This window comes from Bombus terrestris, chromosome 11, assembly GCF_910591885.1.
Source record: "Bombus terrestris chromosome 11, iyBomTerr1.2, whole genome shotgun sequence".
Lineage (NCBI taxonomy): Eukaryota > Metazoa > Arthropoda > Insecta > Hymenoptera > Apidae > Bombus > Bombus terrestris.
In genome coordinates, this window is record NC_063279.1 from 18,245,792 (window position 1) to 18,270,628 (window position 24,837).

Consider the following 24,837-nt stretch of genomic DNA (forward strand, 5'->3'; position numbering starts at 1 on the left):
TCGAGTCGATCCTAGCGAAGGGTTCGATCAAGTCCTTACAACGACCGATAGCGCTATCAAACTGCAAGATTTTGATCCAAACGTAACCATCGTCCTTCCTGCGAACAATACCGAAACGATTAACGAAGAGAATATAAACTTTGCTGTTCCGAGGCGCAGAAAAGTTCTGCTAAGAAGACGGCCCGTTACACCGAGCACGACAGCTGCATCGCAAGCAGAACAAGAAGAAAATAAACTAATTCCCCGTAGGAGGAAAGTGATCAAGCGTGTTCGGCCGGTTCAAAGCACGGTATCCACGGTAGATGCTGCTTCTTCCACGGAAAAGGATCAAATTTTACTTAGATTTCGATCTACGACTCCTAGAGAAGATCCGACAAGTACGATCGTCGCTGAAACGTCGGACATTTCGACGGAAAATTTCGGTTTGTCAACGACCGAATCTGTGACGGCAGAAACGATCGACTTGGATACAACCGATGGATTCACAGGAATCACTTTGGAAACGTCGACTGCAGAAACTGTGATCAGTGACACTGGTTTCTTCGAACCCGATGTCGTTACGATGGCCTCGACGATAATCGATAATGTTACCGCCGTTGCGGTCGATTCCACGACAAGCAAGGAAGAGTGGACAGTGGAAACCGATGCAACGGAATCAACCACGTCATCGAATTTCTTAATTAATTTCACCGACGCGAATGATATTTCGGATGAAACGTTACCATCGAGGAACGAACTGGACGCCCTGCCAACCACTATTTCGCAGCTCACTACACCTTCCGTGGCTTTCCAATCCAACCGTAGGTTAGAGACATACAATAGGACGTACTATTTAGACTCCAGATACGTGAGAAAGAAATTTGTACGCAGGCGGCCAGTTGCTTCTTCTTCTTCGGAAAATGTCACCAACAATTGGTATCCAAATATAGAAACTTCGTCCCACGTGCCTTTAACTAGCGAGAGAAGCGAAGTGGGTCTGTCGAAACGTAGAAAGAGTCTGTTCGTTCGTCGTAGACCGGTCTCCTCTACAACCGCGAGAACAACGGGATTTATCGAAGAAGATTTCATAGATGAGAATAAATTCGGCGACGAGAAGGGATTGCAGTTGGAAGTGCAACGTGATGTCGAAAATGCTACTCCAAGAATCAATCGAGCCTACGATGAAACCTTCTACCCTATTACTCCATCCGCCGCAAGGGAATCGGAAGAATTCTGGAATCGCTACACTACTCCATCGACCAGTGAAAGACGTTCACCGTTTCCGGTAACTGTACAAAGCGAAACAACACTCGATAAAAACTCCGCAAACGTCGACGAATCCTCAGAAAATGAAGAAAGCCATCGATCGGTATCCTTTAATAATCATTCACCAGAGATTCGTCCTCGTTATAGAGTCCCAGAATCGCTGAAGAAAACAACAAGTGTGGGGGGTCTTTATTCTCTCGATTCGTTACCAGAAGAATCCGGAGAATCGAACAATCAAAAGTCTAGATATCAGAACTTTCGTCAACCGAGAACGCGTTACAAATATCGAGAGATAACGAGGAATCAGGGAGAAGAGAACGAAAAATCGCTTGCAGATGCTACGCAATCGCCCAGCTTCGACTCCTCGACGCAGGTGAGAACGCGTTTCTACGCGAGACGTCCAGTTTCCAGCACAGAAGCACCGGTCACGGAGACTCTGATTCCAGCGAAGAAATTCGATTATGTGGCGGATGCTTATAGAAGGCAACAATCTCTACGAACGACACCGCGCAATCAAAACGAAGAGGTAGATTCGACTACTTGGACGAGTTTGAACGAGGAACGAGCGGAGGTTCAAAACTTCGTAGATGGAGATTACGTGACTACGCCTTCTTCGCAACCGCTGGTGACGCGGTTGGTCACATCCGTCGAGGAATCGGCCACCACGGAAAGACAAAAGATTCTGATAAAAACGAAATACTCTTCGTTAACGTCGACCACGAAGATTCCCCTTCAGACTACGATCGCTCGATTGGAACATCCTGCTACTACAGCCTCCCCGATCTCCGGTACGCTGGAAAGATCTACGGATTCTCTGGATGAATCGGAAGAAAACGAGGACGAATCGGTGAATGAGATTCGCCAGGGCCAAGTCGAAAGATCCACGTTGCCCATAGAGGGTGAATTTCTTTATCAGGCACGATTCACCACGGAATCTCATGAATCGTCCACGATCGAGATCGAATCGGTGTTCAACAATTTGATCGGCAGTAGGGACTCTACCAAGTAATAAAACGCGTCTTCTCGAATCGTTCATCGATAATGTATATATATAGACACGATTATCCTTATCATGTATCATCAAAAATTCACAAGATATCTAACGATCTACGAATCAAAAAATAGGTGAAAGTTCTCTCCTCTTCTGTCCTTCGTCGAATCACTGTCAACTAGCTTCCCCGATCTTGAATACCGGAACAAAGCTGCCAGGATAATCGAATCAATGATCGTCAAACCTCTATAGCTGACAACCAGAAAATCAGCATAGAATCACCGATATCAGCGCAGAGGATCGTCCACTTTCTTTACCTTCTCTCTCTTCTCGTTTAAGACAAAAAGAGATTGCCCCGAGAATGCTGAAAAGAGAGAGATCGAAGAGAAAGGTTTCGGAAGATCGTCATTAAGCGTACTACCCTCTTCTGATTTTCAGGTCGCCAGCTCGGAAGTCAATAGACTACCAACCCTCAAGGAACTAATTGGTTATCAAACGAACGAATACGCCAGCAGTCCGTCACCCATATTCTTGAGCTTGTTTCCTCTTAGAGCGAAGGACGAAGAGATTTTATCGCATGAAAAAGACACGAACCGCATTCTCGAGGGAACAACTGTTCGGAATGATACAATTTTCAATGCAGAACCAACAACTTTAATGCCGAATAAGCATGATCAAAACGAAGAGACAGGTTACGCGATACAAAATGATTTAGATTTATCCGTGGATAGTATAGACACGTATTACGTCGAGGATAATATCGCGATCGACGAAAACGATATTTCATCGACTAACAAAAAGAGGATCGATCGACAAGATTGGTCAACGACTGTCACCCTAAAACCTACCACTATGCGTGGTATTCCTTTAGTTGATTTATTGCAAAGCCAAGTCCCCCGTGGTTTTTATGTTACTAGAAGCGAAACGGAACATCCGATACCAGAGCAATTAAAGAACGACGAATCAACCACCGAGTGGACAACATTGTCGATAGAAAGCAAAGAAAATGTTTCTTCCAAGATCGCTAACGAAATCGAACAACCCAATGCAGGTAGAACGATTGTTACCGATTTTAACCACAATGATAGCGAAGAAAATTCTAAATCTTCGACCCAAGTTATTACAACTTTAAAGCCCGATTTTTCCACAATGATTAACGAAGATAAAGACAGAGACGAAAGTATAGCACCATCGACGAATCGAGTGCAAACAGAAAAAGATATGGATCTCTTTACGGAGATACCAAGTTTGGAAACAAATGCAGCACCTTCGATTTCTATACCCGTAATTTCTCCGACCGATTCACCTGTTACATTTACTTCTCTATCCCCTAATGAACCCGAGTCTATTGTTTCTACAACCAGTGAATCCTTGACTAATGACGACGCTACCCTGTCTATTAAAAATACTGACTTCACTTCAACCTCTGTAACCGAAGTACAATCTAATTTCACGACTAAAACAAACATCTTAGAATCCGTAACAGAAACAGGGTTACATATAGAAAATGAAACGCATGCTGCAAATTTGCAAGAGAATTATTCGACAGAAAAAACAGACGAAAAAGTCAGTAGCATTCAACAAACTGGCGAAGCTAGAAGAAACGTGGTGAAGGATGGCGAAGAATCGAAATTGAGTTCATCGTTGTCAATCACGACGCGTCCTTCTACTCAATCTGAAAGATCGGCGAATAAATTTAATCGCCGCCGACAAAGGATCGAATTTAATCCTAATCAAGAGTTTGGACGTAAATCTCAAGACGGTAGGCAGAACCATCGTTATGTAAGCCCATCGAACGAAGATCAAAAGGATTCGATAAAAGAAACAAGGAGAACGCAACATCCTCGTCGTAGAGTTATTAGTTACAGAGGGCGGCACCGCAGACCTTTTGTTACTAGTACAGCTGTGAACGACTCGTTTGCCTCTGATACAACCACTCGTACAACTAATCGCACGGTCAACGGCGATGATAAACTGAATGTAACGAAGAAATCAGCTAAGGAGGAATCCGAGCAAATCGAAGCGATAACTGGCTCCACGAAAAGAACGAAAGCGGATAATTCTGTAGAAAATCGAAATGATGGAGAAAACGCGAACAAGGAAGAGACAAGCGTGGAAAAGAAGGTTGTGCCAAAGGCAAATCTTACCGGAAAAGAAGCTATCTCCAAAGAAGAACGTCTTCGGATCGAGGAAAATATCGGTCGATCCGAGTCTGAGGTCAGTTTAGACTTTAAATTTCCTACACTTGCGACTTGCGATGACATAAAAAAAGAAGTATAACAATTTCTTTACAATATGTAATTCTAACTCAGACGCTATCGCTCGCTGTTCCTCTCCCTCCCTTTCTCTCTCTTTACATCTAACTAAACAAAGTGGGATACGCAACATTCACGAACCGTAAATAAAAACGACAAAACCGATCAGACCTCCTTGTAGTTTATCCAGACATCCGAACGAAAAAAGAACAAAGCTACTCGTCGATGACTTTAAAAGCATACGACAAAGCGCAGATCGATCGCGGCATTCATTTCACGCCATAACGAAAGAAAGGAGTTGATCCGATTCTTCTGTGACAACGATTAACGAAAAAAATCGTATAACAGCAGGAGGAAAAGTATTTCAGAAGGGATCATTATCTACGGAAGAAATTCATCGAGCATCTTTTCTGCCATCTTCGTCATAATCTTCACCTACCACTGATTTTACTCTACCCTCAAATCAATTAACACTTTTTTCTTCTACGAGGCGTGTGTCGCATATTTTAGGGCGCCTGCGTTATGCTTATTTTGTTTCATCTTACGATGTATTTTAACCCTTTGTGCTTTGCTCCTTTTACATATATGTATATTTATCGCGAACTCGACGTTTATGAAACTTTCTCTATAACCTTTGTTCATTGATGCTTGTGAAATGGCAGTAAAATGTCAACAGTGCAAAGGGTTAATGCTTAGCTACGAAATTCAGCAATTTAACACAAGAATGAAGTGCCATTGTTGTCTCGCGCGCTTATCTTCTAATTATTCTTAGCTCCTCTTCTCTTATGTATCGTTTCAGTGCTTCCTAGCACTGAATACGATTATTCAAAATAGAACGGCCAACATGTCAATCGGTATAAGTCTTACGATGTTAAACTGAAGCGCAAAAATTACAAACGTTTAGGTAAAGAATCCTACGCTCTTGATATCTCACTGAAATTTGTTACAACGCGCTATCTATGAACATATTTTGAATTTATTAAGTCATCCCATAAGTTCGTTCCGTTTTTCGAACGGTTATATATGTTAAGATTGCTTACATACCTTTCAGTTTCATGAAAAAATGTAATCCCCCTCTCGTTGTACAACTTCTTCCCATTTTTCAAGTGCATTGGTCCCTTATCGCCGTATGTTTATAAATCGACACATGAAATGTATACACAAAAGTCGGCACGAACTTATGGGATGACCTAATATATTATTCGCGTCATAAATTCGAGGCATCTTGCGTTTCTGTTATGTTATCTCCTACCGAGGTAATGTTTCACTAATCAAATTTCATTAATCGGTTATAAAAAATCGTTCACGAACTCGTTCTCGACATATTAAATACTTCATAATATCAGCTTCTTGTTGATAACTTATACCAATTGACCGTCGACTAATATTTTTTGATTGACCGATGAGAAATTCTACTTACCGTTCTAACGGACCTAGACAAAATACAATCTGCGTATGCTCTACGAACAGGTGAATTCCTCGAAGAGTACGGTAACATCTCGTACACCAGGAAATTTGCCATCAACCAGGTTGAGGAAACCCACTACATTCAATTTGGCGACATTGCAAAGCAAAACTTCCAACACATTCGCGAATCATCGAAAAACTCATTCAAACGACGGAAAGTCTCAAACTCTTGCTAACGAAAAACTCGGTAAGTGAAGATACGACAATATAAAATCTACACATAACCATGATACTCTACAACTCGAAACTCTGTAACATGATCGCGTCCCGCCAATTATTGCGAAGCACAACACCGCGTCGACCAGATATCGTACCATTAGAAACGCGTGCGTTTGCGTAAACAATTGTGTGCGCGACATGTTTGAAATTCAAATCTCCTTTAATAGATGCTCTCCTTTAATCAAATAAAATAAAAAGTTTTCGGAGAATATATTATTAAATAATTGTAGAAATAATTTACAGACACGTTTCTATATTGTGTTTTAGATGCCGTGGATGAAAGAACAGAAACAGCGAAATCTGAAAAAGATATCGATCAAAGTAGTAGAGCACAAGAATTCGCGGTGACTTTGGCAGATCCACCGTCTCCACAAACATCAGCTACGGGTACACTCAACTTGTTAAATCCTCCACCATCAGATTTCTTAATTTATATAAACTAAAATGTTAGGTCGCATATTTCACTCTTGTTCATGGATCACTTGGGACATAATTTCTCATTGCACTGCAATTTTCGACTTATATTTTCTCATACTCTTCGAATCAATCGATGAGGACGATACTTTTCCATTTACTTACTTCTAATTCGTGTACTTCTTCCATTCTGATACTCAAACACTATAAAACCTTTAAGGAGCCGAGGTTACCATCAAGAACTAATCACATTTTATTCTTATTGAAGATGTACTTCATTGTTGGGGGTTTAATGGAAGCTAATCAACATCTTTTGAGAACTCTACCTCGTCGACTTCATAATCGTTCACCTGTTTTGCTAATATTTTTGTCCTTTCCATACATTTCTACTCTATTATAATTGCAATCATGTTCTTCACCTTTTCCATCACCGTCTGTATCAACGCCCAATATGAATACTAATGCAATTATAACTTTTACGCACATTGATACTCTTTCCCTTTTTGCCTGTATCCTTACGTGTGCAGGCACATCTCGTTCTTCACGCTGGATAAATCATATGCGTGCTGATGCATCTTTTATGTTCTTCCATGGGTGCTAACGGGATTCTTCTAGTCTCTTTTGTTTTTGGAGATCGAATAACTAATCGAGTTACACAATCAGGTCGACCACCGTTAAGGAACGGTCTGAGGCGCAAAATAAGCACTACGGTTGCACCTAGAACGGACGCGACAACAAGCAGAGCTACCCTCAGATTCACCCCGAGTCTCAGAGATCGACAAAAGTCAAAGACGAAGGATAAAACTCTACAAAATGTAACGACAAGACCTAGGCGACCGCCTGTTATCGACTACGATTATTACGAGGACGAGGAGGAATCGGTGGTTGGAAAATCTACTTTCAACGGAAAACTCTTCCTCACCAGCAAAGGAACCTTCCGATGTCTGGATCAAGGCAATTTTCCACATCCCGACTCTTGCAAAAAATTTATTACTTGCGCCAGAATGGTGAACGGTCAGGTAATCGGAGCTGAGTACACTTGTCCCGATAAACTATCCTTTGATCCGGTCGGTGGTATTTGCAATTGGTCAGCCGGACTTGGCTGCAAAGAATAATTTTTCCTAAATCATTAATTAAACAGTGTCTTAAAAGTCGCATAGATCAGACATAAAGTAATTTTTAATTCATATTTAAACTAAATCATGACCAATTCATTATACAACGAACAAGAAAGATTCGGCTAAATTTTTACAAACGCATGTAGCCATATCTAACGGAAACGAAACGTGGTGATATTATAGTTAAAAATTTGTCTGTAAATATTATAGTTATTGTATATACATAGATCTAGTTTACTTTATTGCATGGCGTATCGATGAAATAACTTAAGCGTTAGTACATGTAGTACCGAGAAACTTAATAAAGTGTATCTTTGTAAAATACATGTACTTGTAAAACTCTTTGCACTCGATCAAAAAAGTTGAATCGGAATTACATATATAATAAGTTTTACGTTTGGAATAAAAGCATTCATTTTTAACCACACTGTTAGAAATTTTTATTTAAATAGCCTTTGTTATATCGCCCACTTGATATGACGCATATTAGGATACGTTAAAAATAACTACCCAATCTTGTCGCTTTATTTTCGATACAAAACTTGAACGGTCCTCTCTCACTCACTCACTCTCTCTCTCTCTCTCTCTCTCTCTCGTTCTCTTTCGCTCTCTCTTTCTCTCTTTAAAGACCATTTTTTATTTTCTCATAGTTTGATTTTACAATGCTTTTTGTTATTAAACTAGCTGAGGAAGATGGAACTGATAAAAGAAAAATAGGTAGAATAGTTGACAAGTGTAATATGCAATACGATACGATTGTCCAACTGATGTGTAGATCGAATTAAGATTGTAAAAGTTACATTAAATGATTTAAAATTATAAGAATTATAATTATGCATATATGTGATTATTAATGAGAATGTATACGTATACATAATACGATATGAACGCATCGAAAAATTTGATTTTCAAAACTATTTCTTTCGGCTATACATACATTGAACACATATGTACTTATTACAGATTCATTATGTTTCGATATCAAAATGGATGTTCATAATCTCAACCTTCTGTGTATGTATGTCGTGTGCGTGCGCGTGTGCATGTGTGTCTGTGTATTTATATATATATATGCCTCAGTATATACTGTTCAGTAGATCTCCCCAGTTCTTTTTATGTTGTTCATTTCTATAAAAAGCCCAATAATAATTTTATTTTTTAACAAAAATAAATGTAAGAGGAATTAAAGTGAACTCGTAAAACGCGTTAAGATACATATTAAAGAAGCACTAGTTCAAAGCAAAAAACGTCACAGTACTTTTTTCTCCTCTCAAATAAGTAATTGCATTTCACACACGAGCGTCTTCCATGACCTTAAATAACAATGATTCGATAAAATGATATTTAGACTGCTGATATAAATTGTGATCTAATAAACATGACACCAAGAATGGCGGTTGCTATTTGAAAATTTTACATAATGGGTCTTATATTACAGTGGCCTTTCATTTATCACTTCTGTCAAATATTTATAAAAATAAATACTTTGAAAAAGTGGCTTTGTTTTACTACCATAATTAATTATCGGAACAATAATAAATAATCGTTTAATTCAAATAAATAAATAATTTGCTTTCTTTAGCATCGTTTCGCATTATTATTTAATATACGATTTACGAAATGTAAAAGCGGCCCCCCCCCCTCTTTCGTTAAGAATTCGTTATGCCGCTTATTATAAAAAAATATGAACGTTGTGTTCGATTTCGAGCGTAGTATTTTCTGGATTCTTAGCGAGAAAGTCGTTTCGTACGTATGTACGAATTTCCAAATATTCGTTTATATCGTTAATATTCTTAATTTATACACACATTATAAATTTTCGCATATTTTACGAACATCGATTTGCGCCTTACGTTTAAATCTGAGTAACTATTTCTTTACAAAGCTTTATTTTATAAAAAAATAAAGAAAATCCCATCATCTCCTGCTGGGTTATATATGAATAGGAACTGTGAGATATTCATATTTAGTTTTTCAACTGAAACAATCATCTCGTTTAGACAAATCAAACTTTTCTTTCCAAGGAGAAATTAAGCTATTTTTTGTATGATACGATTTAAACAGCTTTTTCAAAAATATACAAATACTCCCAATAAAATGGAATTTTTTTGAACAATATGTACGACTGCAATATCGATGCACGCGAAAATTGTACATAATAAACCGTTTAATCACGTTTTCCATTTTAGCATATTAATCATTTATGGAACTATATTATCCTCTCCTTTTCTGGAACATTTACGGAAAGGAAATGCTTATTATTCTCTCTATTATTGGTACTCATGTGACTTCTCGGACATGTTTATATACAATTGAAACATTAACTTACTAATTATAGGACTCACCGTAGACATAGGCAAGAAGCAAACGTTCTAGAAGAATCTGTTGTATTCGATTGTGCTACTCTTTTAACGTCAAGGTATCTAAATTGTGTATATTTATTGTCACTGTACAGACTTATTTAAGTACGGACCACCTTCATCGAGCGCTATACGTCAATTTCATCTCGTGATAACGATAGAGAATAGACATCTTAGCAAATATCAGTGTATCAAAATTTATCGGTATAGCTCAGGTTCCTTTACGTTAAAAAAATATCACGAATAAAAAATTGCTAACACTCGTGACACGTGTAAACGTATTAGAGCCTTTTCATCCCAAACGCTCCGAATATTATACTATATTTCTTGAGGCTAGTCAATGATTCTTTGATCGCGTTGAGATTCTCAATTTATAAAGATGCGTTAGAGTACCAAAACGTGCGGCATACGTTTCAAATAACATTTCATCTGCTTTTTAAAATGGAAATCGTCCAAAAAGTTTTCATGATTTTTGATATGTATCCTTACAAATCTGATTCACCGTATAGAGCAGTAGAGAATGAACGATAATCCAATGCTCCAGGGATTGCATTCGGTCCTTTGTATGGAGGCATTCGCTGAATACAGTATTCAGCCTGATCAGGTGGCAATTCTCTTCTCAGTTCATCGGCCAAAATGTATGGCTACGCGATACAAATAATAATTAATTAATATTTCGAAATAAAATTGTGATCATTTAGATAAAAGTATGCAAACCTTGTCTCCAGCAAGTATACGGAAACTATCGATTACTTGCTCAGCTGTGTCTGTATCTGTAGATTCGCGAGTCATAAAGTCTAGGAACGCATCGAAATGTACGTAACCAGAATTATTTGGATCAACAATAGCCAGAATACGCTGGAAATCGATGTCGCCTTGCCTATCCTTTCCAATGGAATAACCCAGAGAAACAAGACAGGATTTGAATTCATCAGGAGCCAATCTACCTGTACGGTTCTTGTCAAAATGATTGAAACTACTACGAAATTCATTAAGTTGTTCTTGCGTAATACCCTACAATATACATTAAATTTAGTTTAGTCGTTGGAAAAAAGATGAGGAGATAATTTAAAAAAAAGAATGTTACCTTCGAATCTCTAGTAAGAATTTGGTTTTCGACTTCATTAATGTTACGATTTATTGAAGTAAGTAATTGCTCCCATCCAACTCGTAAAGTTTCCATCGTATATTGAGTGTATCGGTTCTCAAATATCATGCCTTCTTGGACAGCTTGGTGAATCTTCTCCAGTTCTTCAAGATGAGCTTTGTATTGATAAACCGCTTGTTCATATTCTTTCAGACGATGTAATTGATCTTCCAAAGTACCCTGAAGACCGAGACCAATAGCTGTAACTGCGTCTAGTTGACGTTCTATCCACGGGCCAACGGCATTAGCTTTCTCAGCAAATTGTCGTCGAAGTAATTCATTATTCTGTTGTTTGCGAAGTTCCGCTTGCAGTGTACCGTCACGTTGAGGTACAAGTTGTCTGACATCGCTCCATTTCTTCGTAAGATCCAAAGCAGTGAGAGTAGTGTACGGATTTTCAAGACCTCCCGGAATTTGGAACTGTTTAACTATTGATTCAACTTCACGCACTAATCCCACAATAGCATTGTATTCCTTATCAGCTTCTCCAAGAGTTGCTTTAAACGCAGCATGAGCATCCATTAAACCTTGGATTTCCTCCATCGTATGAACGATAAACATATCTACTAGATCTTCCCTGGTTCCATCCAACCAATTATTGAACGGCTAAAAATTATGTCATAATCATTACATTCCGGAAAAGATTTTTTTACCACATACGTAATAATATAAACTTACAGCAGCTCGTTTAGCGAATTCCAAATGTAGGACGTCGATCTTTTCAAGAATACGTTCGGCCTCATCTAAGGCCTGACGTCTACGTTGAGTAAGAGTACCCAAGCGATCCCATTGGTCGCAAATTCGTTGACATCTAGCATTAACGGACGCACTATCGTGATACTCCAAAGTACTATAAAAGAAAGTACCAATGTTATTATGAACATATCTTCAAAATAATTTTGTACAAGTATTTTGCAAAATTACTTGAGCTCCTGAGCAATGGCAGCTATCTGTTCCACGCGATCCTGATGCGCCGCAAGATCAGATTCGAAAGCTTCATGCTTTTTCTTCAAAGCTTTGAGTTCATTGAGTTTGCACTGTCGGAAATGTTGTGATGTGAGCATCTCTTCCTTTCCTGCAGTCCACTCTTCATGAGCATCAGCTTTATGTTTAAATTTCTGAGCCAAATGTTCCAAACGCTCAAGACGCATCATTTCCGACAAGAGCCATTCTTCGAATGACTTCTCTGCCAACTCTAAACCTATAATCGAATCAAATGATCTTGGTACTTTCGTCAAAAGTACTTGTTACTTCGTCATGAGAGTTGACACAAGTGTTAGAATATTTTACCTTTCCAAGCCTTATTTATATCGGATACCATTTTTCCTTCAGTTGGCATATAAGCAGGTCGATTGCTCAGTCGCAGTTTCGTTTGTAAAGTGTTAAAATTCGTTTCGAGTTTGGCTTTTTGCTCAACTCGCGGTGGTTTATGCTTACGACGGTACGTTCTATATTCTTCTAATTTTTTCTGACAACCGGCAAGGGAATTATCGGTCTGACGACTAGCCAACCAAGGCATGGTTCGTCTTATCCATTCCAGTAAATCAGATGCCAGTCGTTCGTATTCTTCCATGAGTCTCTCATTTTCTTGATTCACTTTTAGAACTTTACATATTCTGTTTGCGGCAGTCTCTGCCTACAATGAAAAGTAGAAATTCGTCATATGAAATGAAGGTCTTCAATGTATCGTTGTAACAGCTATATGTGCGTCGATATGTTTGAGTAAAAGCATATCATCGGAAATTTGTTTCCAATTTAGTTGTGGTTAAACATTCAACGATTAAATTGTACATAGATAATATGATTTTTATGTGTTATAGGTTAATTTCAAATGCAAACACACACCTTTTGTGCACCGCTAAAGCAGTGGTAGTATGAGGAAACGTAGGTCATCACAGCTCTCTCATCAGGCATTGCTGTATTTCGCATATCTAGAAAAACACATTCGGAAAAACTCAAACCATGCAATGTTAGCTTAAGAATGTCCACTGAAAAATTTTGTTTGTCTTCTATCGAGGAGTGTAATTTTAATTGGTATTTGTAATTCTCATTGGTGTATTAAAAATATATTAATTGTCTCTAGCTAATATCATGAATTGGCTGTACAGTGTACATTGTAGGGGTAACAGAAACAAACCTATAGATAAATCAAGAAAATCTTTCCAACAGTCAACATTTTGTCTGTAAGTACGTAGCATTTGAACATAAAACAAGTATAAGTTATACAATGAAATTAGCATGATGAAACACTGTTAAGTGTAAGCATACGATGATAGTGTATTAGTGAAAGATAGCACAGGTCGTTTTGTAACCAAAGTAAGGGAACAACACGCATTTCTTTACGCTGACCTGCTGAGCACCTTGGAACGCATGGTAGTAGCAGGACACGTACGTCATGATTGCACGCTCATCTGGCTTGGGTGTGTTGATCAAATCTATATGATATCAAGGGAATATAATATTAAGAATCTATTCGTTTAAGTGACAGAAAAAGCTCATCTGATCGTAGTTCCATCCTGAACCCCAACAAAATGCCTAAACTATTTGGTTAAAAAATATCTCTATCACGTTAATCGACAGTATGCAAAGTGTAACGCATTTAACGTTTGCTTTGAATGTGACGAAACGTTTAAAAAGATAAAATATATATACTTACCATCAGGATCTAACATACGAGGAATGTCGAGATACTTTTCAGCAACATCAAAGGCAGTGTTCAAATTTTCTAAAGGATTATCCTTGCTAAGTTTATTGTAATCAATCAAATCAGGGCGATGACGATGAATGAGCGCGCAAAACGCCAAACCATCCTTGAAGGATAGATGGAAGTTTTGAACATTGACATTTTTGTATGGTGCAGTTTTACGTTGGCACCACAGTAAAAGACCCTCTTTAGCAGTCATTTCTTCCACAGAAATGTCTTGAATAGCAAATCTCAGAATGATGGTCCAGATCATACCCAATGTCATCTTCAAGTTGCCATCCACGATTTCTGATAAAAATTAAACAATGGCCTTGCATTTTATTCAACTTTACTCAACTCCTACAAGGAACTGTTCAAAGAATCATGATATTTACCCTCTGCTCCGATAGAAACTAATTTTACACCTTTACTGGCAATGTAATCAAGAGCTTTATTCACATTCGCGATCTTGTGGAACCTCATTTTGCCTCTGTCTGGTCTTGGCAGAGTTTCGCCAGAAATTACTTCAAGTAATAACATTAATTTCAGTCCATTTCTAAAGTCCTCTTCGATCGATTCGATAGCGGTTCCGGCTTTGCGAAGGTGCGAATTGCACCATGCTGTGAATGTCTGCAAATATAAACATAACATTGACGTTCACTCATTTTCTACTTATCTATTTCTAATTTCTCAATAATATCTCGATATCTTCTTTCTCAATATCTCAATTTCTACAGGATCGATTAAACAGTAATGTTTCACGGTTAAAAAGAATTTAAAATGGAGAATTGAGCTTGAATGCTGCTTAGCATATATTTTAGTAACGACCCCAATCCCTCCTGCTATATATATCTCCTGTCCCGGTTCTTAAACTGTGCTTCCCATTGCCCAGGCTAAAGATTTTCAAACCTTTGATATCTTGAAGCATAAAATTCGATATATTCAAACGCACAATAACGATCTCAATTACTTTATACCATATCCCATGGTTAAATGAAGCAATTGACTTGAAACATACTTTATTTGAAAAACAGTTATTTATTTGTTAAATATTGCAATATTCGATTTATACAAACATAAATATCACACAGATATTTTCTTCTCTTATCTTCTAATATATAGCATGTAGCATTAATGAACATATCTTACAAAAAAAAAGCTTCTAATTTAGTTTGAAATACAATTAAAGAATAGTGTAGCATGGTAACATAAATAATTGTTGAAAACAGACACGTTTCTTATTATTTCATTAATTGCAAATTATATCTTTCCGAGAATACAATATAATAAGTTCGATAAAAACAAGTATTATATACAATCATTGATTTGACGATATTATTGATAACATCGTTACAGTCAACCCTAGGTTGTTGAAAAATGCATAAAGATGTGAAAAAGAAACGACATCGATACTTGTAAATTTTTTTAAAGGGGAATGGGCAGAGAGAGAAAAATATTGCCTGAAATTTAATACGGCTAGCGTGAAGCGCGACCGGCCAAAATTGGACATGAGCCACCTTAACTTCTACGAGCGCTCTAAGATCTATTTGTAAAACATTGACTCCTCCCGCGCTGAGCGCCGAAGCATTTCGAACACGTTCTGATCCGTTTTATTTTCAATCAGAATATTAAATTAATATTTCCACATTCTTTAATTTAACATTCGTAGGTATAAGCTATTTTGATTTTAGTTCAATCACCGATATATTTACTGGAACCGAAGAGGAAGAGAGAGAAGGGGGAGGGGAGGGGGGAGAAGGGCACTCTATTTCAACGGCTAAGCAAAAAAGTTAGAAATAAAGAAAAAATTGAAAACTGATGAATGGCATAGAAATTACAACACGATTAAATTCATTGCTGATAAATCATTTGATCTATATCTATACGAGAACCATGGTCGTGTTTCTCTTGAAGAACCAAATTCTGTTTCAAAAATAAGTTTCGTGAGAATTCGCGAGGATTTTATAATCTCGTAACTTTTTCATCGTAGCTATTGCTGTATTTCTATAAATATCCAACGTTTCTTTGCTTTTCCCTGTAATTGCACAACACAAAAGGTTACAAATATTACCGGAGAAATAAATTCCGTTACATAAACGGTAACTTTACAAAAGTAAACCGAATATCGAGTTATGTAAACAAACTATACAATCATAGTTGCATAGAATAACAATGGAGTTACGAGGTTTTCTTTACTTACGTTCGTGACTCATGCCCATCCTTTTATAAACGGAAAGAATGTCTCGCGTGACAATGAGTTAATGACACGATATAAACAGATGATTTTTATTTGCAAGATATACTCTCGGTCGATCGAACGATCGATCGCCAAAATCATTTCACGCTACGCACGATCAAATAAATCTCTTGCTGGCTATATCGTTGCAACGAGCTGTCGGGACAAATGTAAGTAGAAAAGTATATAAATCCGACTGTCTACACAAAATTTTTACAGCTACCTGCAGTTGCACCAAAAATAAACGCAGTTAAACACGAAACGCCCTGAATACGATGCACATAATTCACGTAACCCAAATTCTAAATATCGCGCGTGAACGCGCTTGCAACTTATATCTATTCTTAAATTCTGGCATTGAATTTCTTTTCGTTTGTGTCAAACTTCCATAAGATAGCTGAAACTTCTACTCTATTCTTACCATTAACAGTTACACGACGCGCTATACGTACATATATATATATATACATATCCTTCATAGTCGGTGAAAAATTATTGGCCAAAGCGGCCAATTAACAAATCCTTTCTACGAAACTCCGCTGTACCTTGAAACACACGAATTTAAGGCCAAAATGTACGATAAAATAGGAGATAGAGCTACAGGAGAACGAAATTGCCAAGTTACTTTTATGATACACGTGAAAATCGCGTAGCAATGAAACTGTTGTAAAAGATATTTACGAGAACCAGTGTACGAACACATTATCGGTTCGCAGCATTCTATTATTCCGGCGTTGAAATAAAGCACAGGTGGCGATGCGACCGGTTAGATCAAATAACATTAGTTACGTGAAACAAATGAAATTTTTACATGTTTCACAAGAGTGGTTGAGCGATTTCAGCAAGATCCTAGAGAATGTGTCGCGTAACCGATCGACTGAACATCGCGTTATGTAGCGCCGCGGGCTAATCGGCCGCGGAAACTCAATGACTTTGGTTCGCACGATGTAAACGATTGAGGTAAAGGAATTCAAGGAAAAAGATGTTACTCTGCGCCATCGTTTGCGTTTCTCTACGCACAACATGCCGAAAATAATCCTGGAAGATCATACGTAACGGAAAATATCATGGTCGACGTTCTATTTGCGGACAGTATCACCGCATCGGGTGGAAATACTGAAAATTCATTCAAGAAACCATTCCAACCGGTTACACTGAACGCAGATATTTCGCGTAATTATCGTTCGACCTTTGCAAACGGCGAATAGTTGGCTGAAAATAGTAAAACGTGGGTGTCGATTGCATTTTAACGAAGCGTAATCGCGGAATTCGCAATAAACAGCCGGCAAAGGTGTTCAGGCGCGCGGAACTTATCATCGCATAACAATCGACTTACTGGTGCATAGCATGCGTGGGTCACCCGATTCCAATCTAAGATTTGGCGTACAGCCGAAACTTCTCAAAGGTTAACGATCTTCTGCTCGCATCGAGTAAGAAATCGATCGATAGCTCGCTCGTTCGCAACTTTAACTCTGCATCTCTCCTATCTTTGGAACTTCCAATATTCGTACAGTTTCTGATTGGTAAAACAATTCATTGTTATCGCCGGAACGCGTTACAAATTGTTTTTAAAACGATTTTTCTTCTTTCGTCCTATCGAAAGATTATACGTAACACGCTATCACTTTACGAACCCTGCTCACACGAACGCTACGATCAGATCTTGGAGCAATGTGCGACAACAGAGAACAGCATACTTTACACAATTGCAGGTAAGATCGTGTCGTGAACGACAGCATAAACGCCGGTTAAATTTGAAAACGGTGATCGATCAGAGAATATGATCGATGTCTTCGACCGCGTGCATTATCTATATATATATATATATAGCAATGTCAGTTCCGTGCGAACGTAAACGACGAAGAAAGTAAGTATATACTTATATACATCAGTGCTGTTATATCCCTGACGAACCGTAACGAGTATCACCGTATCGCACCACGTAAAATAACCAGTTGACAGTAACACTAGATAAGCAGTTCCGTAACCTTCGACGATTCTCCGCAACAACACGTTTCTGCGTTAGTGTACTTCACCACCACAACAATCGAAAATTTCTCTATTACATGTATCTATGCACAGAGTGCGATTACGAATAAAAATTAAGACGTCAACGAGAACCTGTAATTAACAGCCAATTAAGTTGGTATCTTTCGTGCACAGATCGTATCCAGCGGAGACGAAGCCTGTGGATCAAAGCTAATTCTAATGACGCGACAAAATTATAGAAAAATTTCAGCAATTTGAACAAAGAAGTCGTTTCGTTCAAGATGTTCGTAAGTAGATAAAGTCAAACGGAAATCATGAAACAAGCGTAAGAACAGCGAGTTTTCGCAAAGCATCAAGCAACGTGACCCATTTGAAAGCGAAAGAAAAAAATGCCTATCACCGTCCCCCGGAATGTTTCGTGCGCAGTTCGAAAGCCGTCCAAGTGGCCGAGATTTTATGAGAAATTATACAGTTAACTAGCCGATAGCTTAGTTTCCCGAATATGTTACTATCTATATATTTAATCATTGTATGAAAGATACATGTATGAAAATATTAAACGATATAAATATACTATTGGGGTAATTAATGAGAATATGAAGAGCGAGAGAGATGAAACTCTTATTTTTCTTTTAAAGGAAATAAATATACTCTCGTGGTTGAAATATTATTACACGAAGACTTTTTCCAATTAGTCTACGTACTATGTATCTTAAAGCGTGATTGTTAACGTGTGAAAAATATCCCTCAAAAAATGCTTAATAACCAAGATAAAAGTATCTACAAATCTTTAGATTTTATTTCTAGTATGTTAAGTAAGCAAATTAAAATATCTTTTGAAAATTGTGAATTCGAAAAATGATAACAATAAGAATATTGAAAATTATTTCGGGCATATGATAAATTATCAATAGAAATATTAGATTTGTGTTATTTAACATCGATAAATTTACTAACACATCAGAAATGTGATATGAAGATAAGATTAATATCAAGATAAAGCTCTCATTGGCAAAAGACTAAAAATAGGGAACGAATATTAGAAACGGTAATTTCATAAGATTCGAATTCTGTAAGAACTCTACTCGGCTCTGGTTCACCGAGCCAATTGTCAAGCAAACATAGTTCCCTAGCAATTTACATATCTAAGTATTTCTAACAACGATACTTCGAGATTGATACAAATGAAGAAACGATCCAGTAACGAAGTGATCACAAAACTGTCGCATGTGCCGACGAAACCGACGATACCGCAATCTTATTTCAACGATCAAAAATCGAGGAACATCAACGAAACTACGATAGCTTAAAATGACTCAGTGCTCGATTATTTTTGTCATAAAGTCTGAAAATACAATCCAAAGGGCTGCCACATCTAACGTCCCATGTAATCGAGTCGGTCTTGAGAGCCTTGAGCCTCTGCCAAAAATGAAGAAAACATTTTCAACGCGTACTTGAAGCTGTTCCATTTTATCAATTGACACCGTATTAATCTGCTACCCTTGTATCTTCTCCGGGTACTTCTTCTAGCATAATTATCTCTCCGTATATTACGAATCAAAATTTGCGTCAAAGAAACGTTCATTGTTAATCGAAGATACTTTGCGTTTTAATCTCTATATACAGCATTTTAAAATATAATACCTACAATTCACAGAGAAGTAGAAGATATTTAATGGACGTATAATGGAAAGCATAAACATCTATAAGAAATAGAAGATCAGCGACAAAAGCGATAGTTTTTCTCTCAGAAATAAAACTAAAATTAAATATTAAATGTTTTGCAATTAAATACGAAATTAACTCTGAAAAAAGTAAAGTTCGTTCGATTTGCGAAAATCGCGTACTATTGATAATTCGTATAAAATAAAATCAATTAAAATAAGACACTTTCATTATCATTAAGATCGTATGCGATATATTCGCTTATTATATGCCGTCGTATGTATTCTAATACAACATTTGAAAATCGTATCGTGCTCCGTGAGGTTATGTACAGTAGTTCAAAAATCTAGTAGGCAAATATTCTGTAAGTGATAAACGTTCGGAACGAACGTCTTCACTGTGAAAATAATAATAACATTTAACAAATTCGCAAAACAAAAAAATAGGCTAAACAAATGTACTCAACACAAATAGGAACATTAATATACCAGTTCAATCGCTTAATATGCAATATGATATATCGTTGTCCAGTACTACATAACTAAATCGAAGTTTTTTTATCGAAGCAAAAAGAAATATATAAAATTCTATTAAATAAAAACGAGGCAAACTCAACTCACCTTTTTCTGCTGTTTTTCCCAAGCTGGGTCCAAAAGACCTTCCCTCTCCCATTCTTCCTCGGGCTCCATGTATCCATCCCCGTAAGCTTCCATGTCGTTCATCCTTCCGCGGATATATCACGTTCCTTTAAATGTAAATGATTTCTATGTCACACAGCTACAAACGTTTTCGTATGTACAAATCAACGAGCAAACACTTGAATATGTTGATCTCGATCATAACCGAGACTGACAATTTGTTCGGACATTTCTTACACTTGTTTCACGCTAATACTGATCATAAAAACTAAGTGCATCGTTGATAAAAAAAAATGTAAGTTGCCAATATAAAATGAAACGAAAAGGAAATTACACGCGCGCACAGGCGATAGAAAGAGAGAAAGAAAGAAAATGGAAATATAAGTTAAAAAGAAAAAATGAAGATTTGAAAAAAGATAAAGAAAAATGAACAAATAACTGAAAATGAAAAAAAGGTGTACGTTTTGTAACGTGAAAACGTACCCGCTAAGTCCAGAAAATGTTCGGTTCGTGTCGTTCTTTCTCTCGCGCTGACCCCTCTGCCACGAGTCTGACACACGATTTGCTCGCCGGCGCACGAGCCTCCCCTCCCACGCTATCGCTCTCTTTCTCTCTCCCTCTCTCGCGCGCGCGCGAGCGCGCATTCTCTCTCTCTCTCTCTTTCTTTCTCTCTTTCACCCTTGCTCATTACTTTAGTTGCTAGCTTTCCTTGATTCTACCCGTACCATTTACTTACTCAACACCCTGTCGCTCTTCCTACGCAACAGCTTTCGTAGCTAACCCCCGCGAATTGTAATAATGCAATCAAGTATTCCAGTGATATATACTATCAGTGGATCGAAAACTTAATTAGACTGCTTAACAAAATATGCTAGAATACATTATCCCTCTTTTTATATAACTAACACATATATAAATATGTTTCATTATCTTTAATACGTGCCTTATTAACAAAACCAAACATAACATATGTAAACCTAATTATAAAACTAAATTCATTTAAATATCGATGTAAGTTCATAACTTAAGTTTATAGATATTTCGTAATATGTAAACTCTGTCCAAAAAACAAATTAAAAAGAACTGAATGAATACCAGTTAAGTATGTTTACTATTAACAAAATTCATATTCTTGTTCAAATGACGCATACAACAAATTCAAATAAAGACAAAATCAAATGTTGCTTAGAAGATAAAGTATCGCATTTAAATAAGAATTCATTATAAATAAACAAAGCATTTCCGTAAGGTTTTTATATCACAACGAAATCTTGATACATTTATCAGTTTGTTTCAAACTCGGTTTCATAGAAAACTACATACCCCAATACATCTGCCGAAACTAACCTCCGTTCTTCTTTCAAGCGCGAATCTCGCCCAGCAAACGGCTTAGAGAATATGAAGATATCGAAAATAGTATCAAAGACGACTATGACACCTGATTCACCCACACACGATAAAAATAGTACGGTAATTCGTGTGAAATTTCCAAAACAACAAGAGTAACACCATTCCTCCGAGACTTCACGGACATGCAGGCATAAGCATTTTATACCTAGAACGGCAACAATTGCATCAGTCAAACTTACAATATTCAATTTCCTACTTACTGCAAATATATTATACTTTCTAATTTAAAACGTACACAAGTATTGTTCTTTTCGGTAATAAAAGATAATAAATTTTTATTCAGGTAATTTACATTTTTGTAATATATTATACGAAATTAATGAATATTTCCATTTTATTAGAAATCTATAACTTCTTTTACATAGAGCTATATGTATTGTACATTTATTTTGTGATAGTGTAGAAATTTAAAGGTAATTTCAATTCATTTATAAATAAAAATTGCCACTTATGACTAATGCTTATATTTGCCGGTGGTGTCGCCACATATGACTTTCTATAAAATTTTATCTAATCATTCCAATTTCACTCATGCATTTGTGTTCATATAGATATACATATGTACAGGCGAATAGACATGAATAGATCTGAAGCTTCAAGCAATGGAATGCCGATGTTTATTATCATTTTTTAACAATATTTTGTGATATTTTTTCAACAAGTTATAACTGAACATTTCTTCTTATCTACATATTCGAAACAGTATATTTTCGTTCACAAAAATATTTATTTTAAGTGAATTTGTATACAATATAACAAATTTTGTAAAATATGTGAAATAATATTGTTAATTTGTCTGTGAATGATATATTTTTAACGTATGAAATTATTTATAAAACATTATCGTGTCAAATAATAAAAATAACCTAATCGGTAAAATGGCATCATCATTATCAGGTATGTAAAATTTTTTGTAATTTTCCTAATTTTTCAATTTTTGAGTAAGAATTATCATTTGTTACTATTTTTTTCTTTTATAGCATATTGGGTAAAATTTTTTAAAGGAGCTGGATTTCCTCAAGATGTAGCTACAAAACATGCTGTTGTGTTTTCCAATAATCGTATTAAACCAGACATGTTACCTGATTTGGACAAACCTAGTCTCAAAGAAATGGGAATTACTTTAATGGGAGATATGATTGCTATTTTAAGATATGCAAAAAAAGTAGTAGAAGAGACAACATGTGAAAGATTCTTAGTTGATACAGAGGATAATGTTGGAAAGCCCAAACCAATGATTAAAAAAGTAGCAACAAAAGCAGCTAGTTCTACTTCTAAAGCTATTGCTACTAAACTTAAATCTGATACAATAATCACAAAAAAGATTGTTAAGATTCCAACAAGTTCGGTTAAGAAAACTGTTGTTGCTAAAAAATCAGCATCAACATCGGGTGAAATAATTACAGATCTTGCTAATCAAAAAAAGCAGACCATCCTTAAAAGAAAATTAAAAGAGGACAATGAATTTGATAGTAATAATGAAGATGAGTGGCAAGAAACACCTAAAAAACTAAAATCACTTGATAATGAAGATAATAAAGTAGGATATACTGTAATACTTCCAAAAGGATCAACATCTAGAAGTCAACAAATTCTTAAAAACTCAATAGAACAAAAGCGAACTGTATTTGACAGGCTGGGTGATAGTTCTGTAACTAGTACAACAAATCCAACTGAAACATCACAGACATTTAATATTACTGGATTAGGAAAAGATATCCTTAAAAGATCCGTGAGTGTTTTTAATCGATTAGGAGATAAAGATGCCAAAAAGGATAATACCATAACACAAGCAGGTATATTGAAAAATGGAACAAATAGTGTAGGAATATTAAAAAGCAGAAGTTCCAATACAAGAACTTCGATTCTTACAACAAATAAAATTATACCAAAAAATGTAGGCACAATGCGGGCTGATCAAGAAGCAAATAGAAAAGTTATGTCAAATAATGTTACACAGTTAGTGAAAACAACGAAAAGAATTTCTTTTAACAACACATCTTTAAGAGACAACAGATTGATAAAATCCAATGTTACATCTGGAAAGCTAGGTATGTAGCCCAACATCAATAACACTGTTTACACATCTTTATAATTCTTTATAATTATATAATAATATGAATCTTTATAATTTTCACTTATTTTTTTAACTTTTATGCAATAATTTTGTTAGCTTCAGAAAGATTAACTTCGATACCAGCAAAAGCACGTTTGGGAATGGTTAAAACAAGCAGTACTAAACAAGTAACTTTCGACAGAATTACAACGGTAGCGCACGTGAAGAAACCAGATGTTTTCAGTCGCCTTGGAATTTGAGACTAATCATTTATATTGTTTATTTCTTATTAAACTAGTATATTTGTGACCATGAATCCTTTGTACAAAGTTATATAGTTCCCTATTGCGTAAATATTAAGGCACAGGGAAATGATTATGTTAACTAAAGAAAAAATCAAATACAAACTCTTTAAAAAGTTTAATCGTTTATATTGATTGCAGTATCTTACAGTATAACAAATATCATAATACATTATAATTGAAATAGACATGACAAAATTGTATTTTCATATTTTATAACAAAATGATTGACACCTTAATTTAAGGATATTATTGTATAAATGTAAAATGTTTACTTTTATAAATTGTATAAAAGTAAAAAAGGATGGACAATTGAATTATTGACACGTATAAAAAGTAGATTATTTATTATAAATAAGCAATAAAATTTGTATACAAAACAACTTATCTTAATTAAAAATTACAAAATACTCAAATCGACAGAGAAATATACAATTTTCATTTACATAAATTTTAAATTTATGCCTGTATGTTATGAATAAATAAATAATTTATAATAAAAGTATATAAAAATGGCATACATATTAAAACAAGTATATCGTAATAATGACAAAATCGATACACTTCTTTTCCTCCAGAAGCAAAAAATGATTTTTTACATCTGCTCTAATCATTCTCATCATACTTTATGTGATTTTCCAT

At 36.2% G+C, this 24,837-nt stretch overlaps 4 protein-coding genes and 1 long non-coding RNA gene across 10 annotated transcripts in view; 3 read left to right on the plus strand and 2 right to left on the minus strand.

The window, feature by feature from the left end:
* The window catches only part of LOC100642616 (allatostatin C), a 60,861-nt gene extending 54,820 nt beyond the window's left edge, over nucleotides 1-6,041 (minus strand). Inside the window, exon 1 of the mRNA XM_012314365.3 lies at nucleotides 5,912-6,041. The gene's annotated coding sequence lies outside the window, so the exon portion shown is untranslated. The remainder of the gene's footprint in view (nucleotides 1-5,911) is intronic.
* Nucleotides 1-9,191, plus strand: part of LOC100649549 (mucin-5AC) — a 22,164-nt gene extending 12,973 nt beyond the window's left edge. The window contains exons 15-18 of one of the 2 annotated variants that reach the window (XM_020865323.2): nucleotides 2,675-4,453; nucleotides 5,962-6,145; nucleotides 6,445-6,564; nucleotides 7,255-9,191. In XM_020865323.2, the coding sequence (XP_020720982.2) occupies nucleotides 2,675-4,453; nucleotides 5,962-6,145; nucleotides 6,445-6,564; nucleotides 7,255-7,706 (2,535 nt within the window). In that variant the 3' untranslated portion in view covers nucleotides 7,707-9,191. The remainder of the gene's footprint in view (nucleotides 1-2,674; nucleotides 4,454-5,961; nucleotides 6,146-6,444; nucleotides 6,565-7,254) is intronic. The other variant, XM_020865324.2, reaches the window with a different exon arrangement.
* LOC100652204 (alpha-actinin, sarcomeric) lies at nucleotides 7,753-21,976 on the minus strand. 5 transcript variants are annotated; one of them, XM_020865326.2, is made up of 12 exons: nucleotides 20,911-21,052; nucleotides 20,410-20,534; nucleotides 14,295-14,529; nucleotides 13,873-14,208; nucleotides 13,562-13,651; nucleotides 13,062-13,147; nucleotides 12,507-12,852; nucleotides 12,141-12,417; nucleotides 11,895-12,066; nucleotides 11,157-11,822; nucleotides 10,787-11,083; nucleotides 7,753-10,713 (listed from the first exon to the last, which is right to left on the minus strand). In XM_020865326.2, the coding sequence occupies exons 2-12, from the start codon at nucleotides 20,509-20,511 to the stop codon at nucleotides 10,555-10,557; spliced, it is 2,766 nt and encodes a 921-aa protein (XP_020720985.1). In that variant the 5' UTR covers nucleotides 20,512-20,534; nucleotides 20,911-21,052; the 3' UTR covers nucleotides 7,753-10,554. The 5 variants fall into 5 exon arrangements, with proteins under 5 accessions (XP_020720985.1, XP_012169759.1, XP_012169760.1 ...); XM_012314369.3 differs by lacking the exons at nucleotides 13,062-13,147; nucleotides 20,911-21,052 and adding an exon at nucleotides 21,775-21,976 and having other exon boundaries at nucleotides 13,566-13,651; XM_012314370.3 differs by lacking the exons at nucleotides 13,062-13,147; nucleotides 20,911-21,052 and adding an exon at nucleotides 21,751-21,976 and having other exon boundaries at nucleotides 13,566-13,651.
* Nucleotides 17,300-18,697, plus strand: LOC125385988. The gene is made up of 2 exons (XR_007225787.1): nucleotides 17,300-17,847; nucleotides 18,299-18,697. It is a non-coding gene; the product is annotated as an uncharacterized LOC125385988 (long non-coding RNA).
* A 383-nt stretch (nucleotides 21,977-22,359) lies between the features above and the next one.
* On the plus strand, nucleotides 22,360-24,317 carry LOC100642894 (uncharacterized protein C19orf47 homolog). The gene is made up of 3 exons (XM_003399331.4): nucleotides 22,360-22,734; nucleotides 22,818-23,888; nucleotides 24,011-24,317. The coding sequence occupies exons 1-3, from the start codon at nucleotides 22,716-22,718 to the stop codon at nucleotides 24,151-24,153; spliced, it is 1,233 nt and encodes a 410-aa protein (XP_003399379.1). The 5' UTR covers nucleotides 22,360-22,715; the 3' UTR covers nucleotides 24,154-24,317.
* Nucleotides 24,318-24,837: the final 520 nt, after the last annotated feature.

Coding starts and splice junctions, on each gene's coding strand:
- LOC100652204 (XM_020865326.2), bottom strand. CDS start 20,511: ATGAACGACATGGAAGCTTACGGGGATGGATACATGGAGCCCGAGGAA. Junction 13,148..13,561: donor CCAAGGTGCTCAGCAGGTCA/GCGTAAAGAAAT, acceptor GTGTTTTTCTAG/ATATGCGAAATACAGCAATG. Junction 10,714..10,786: donor GTATACTTGCTGGAGACAAG/GTTTGCATACTT, acceptor TGTATCGCGTAG/CCATACATTTTGGCCGATGA.
- LOC100642894 (XM_003399331.4), top strand. Junction 23,889..24,010: donor TGTTACATCTGGAAAGCTAG/GTATGTAGCCCA, acceptor TAATTTTGTTAG/CTTCAGAAAGATTAACTTCG.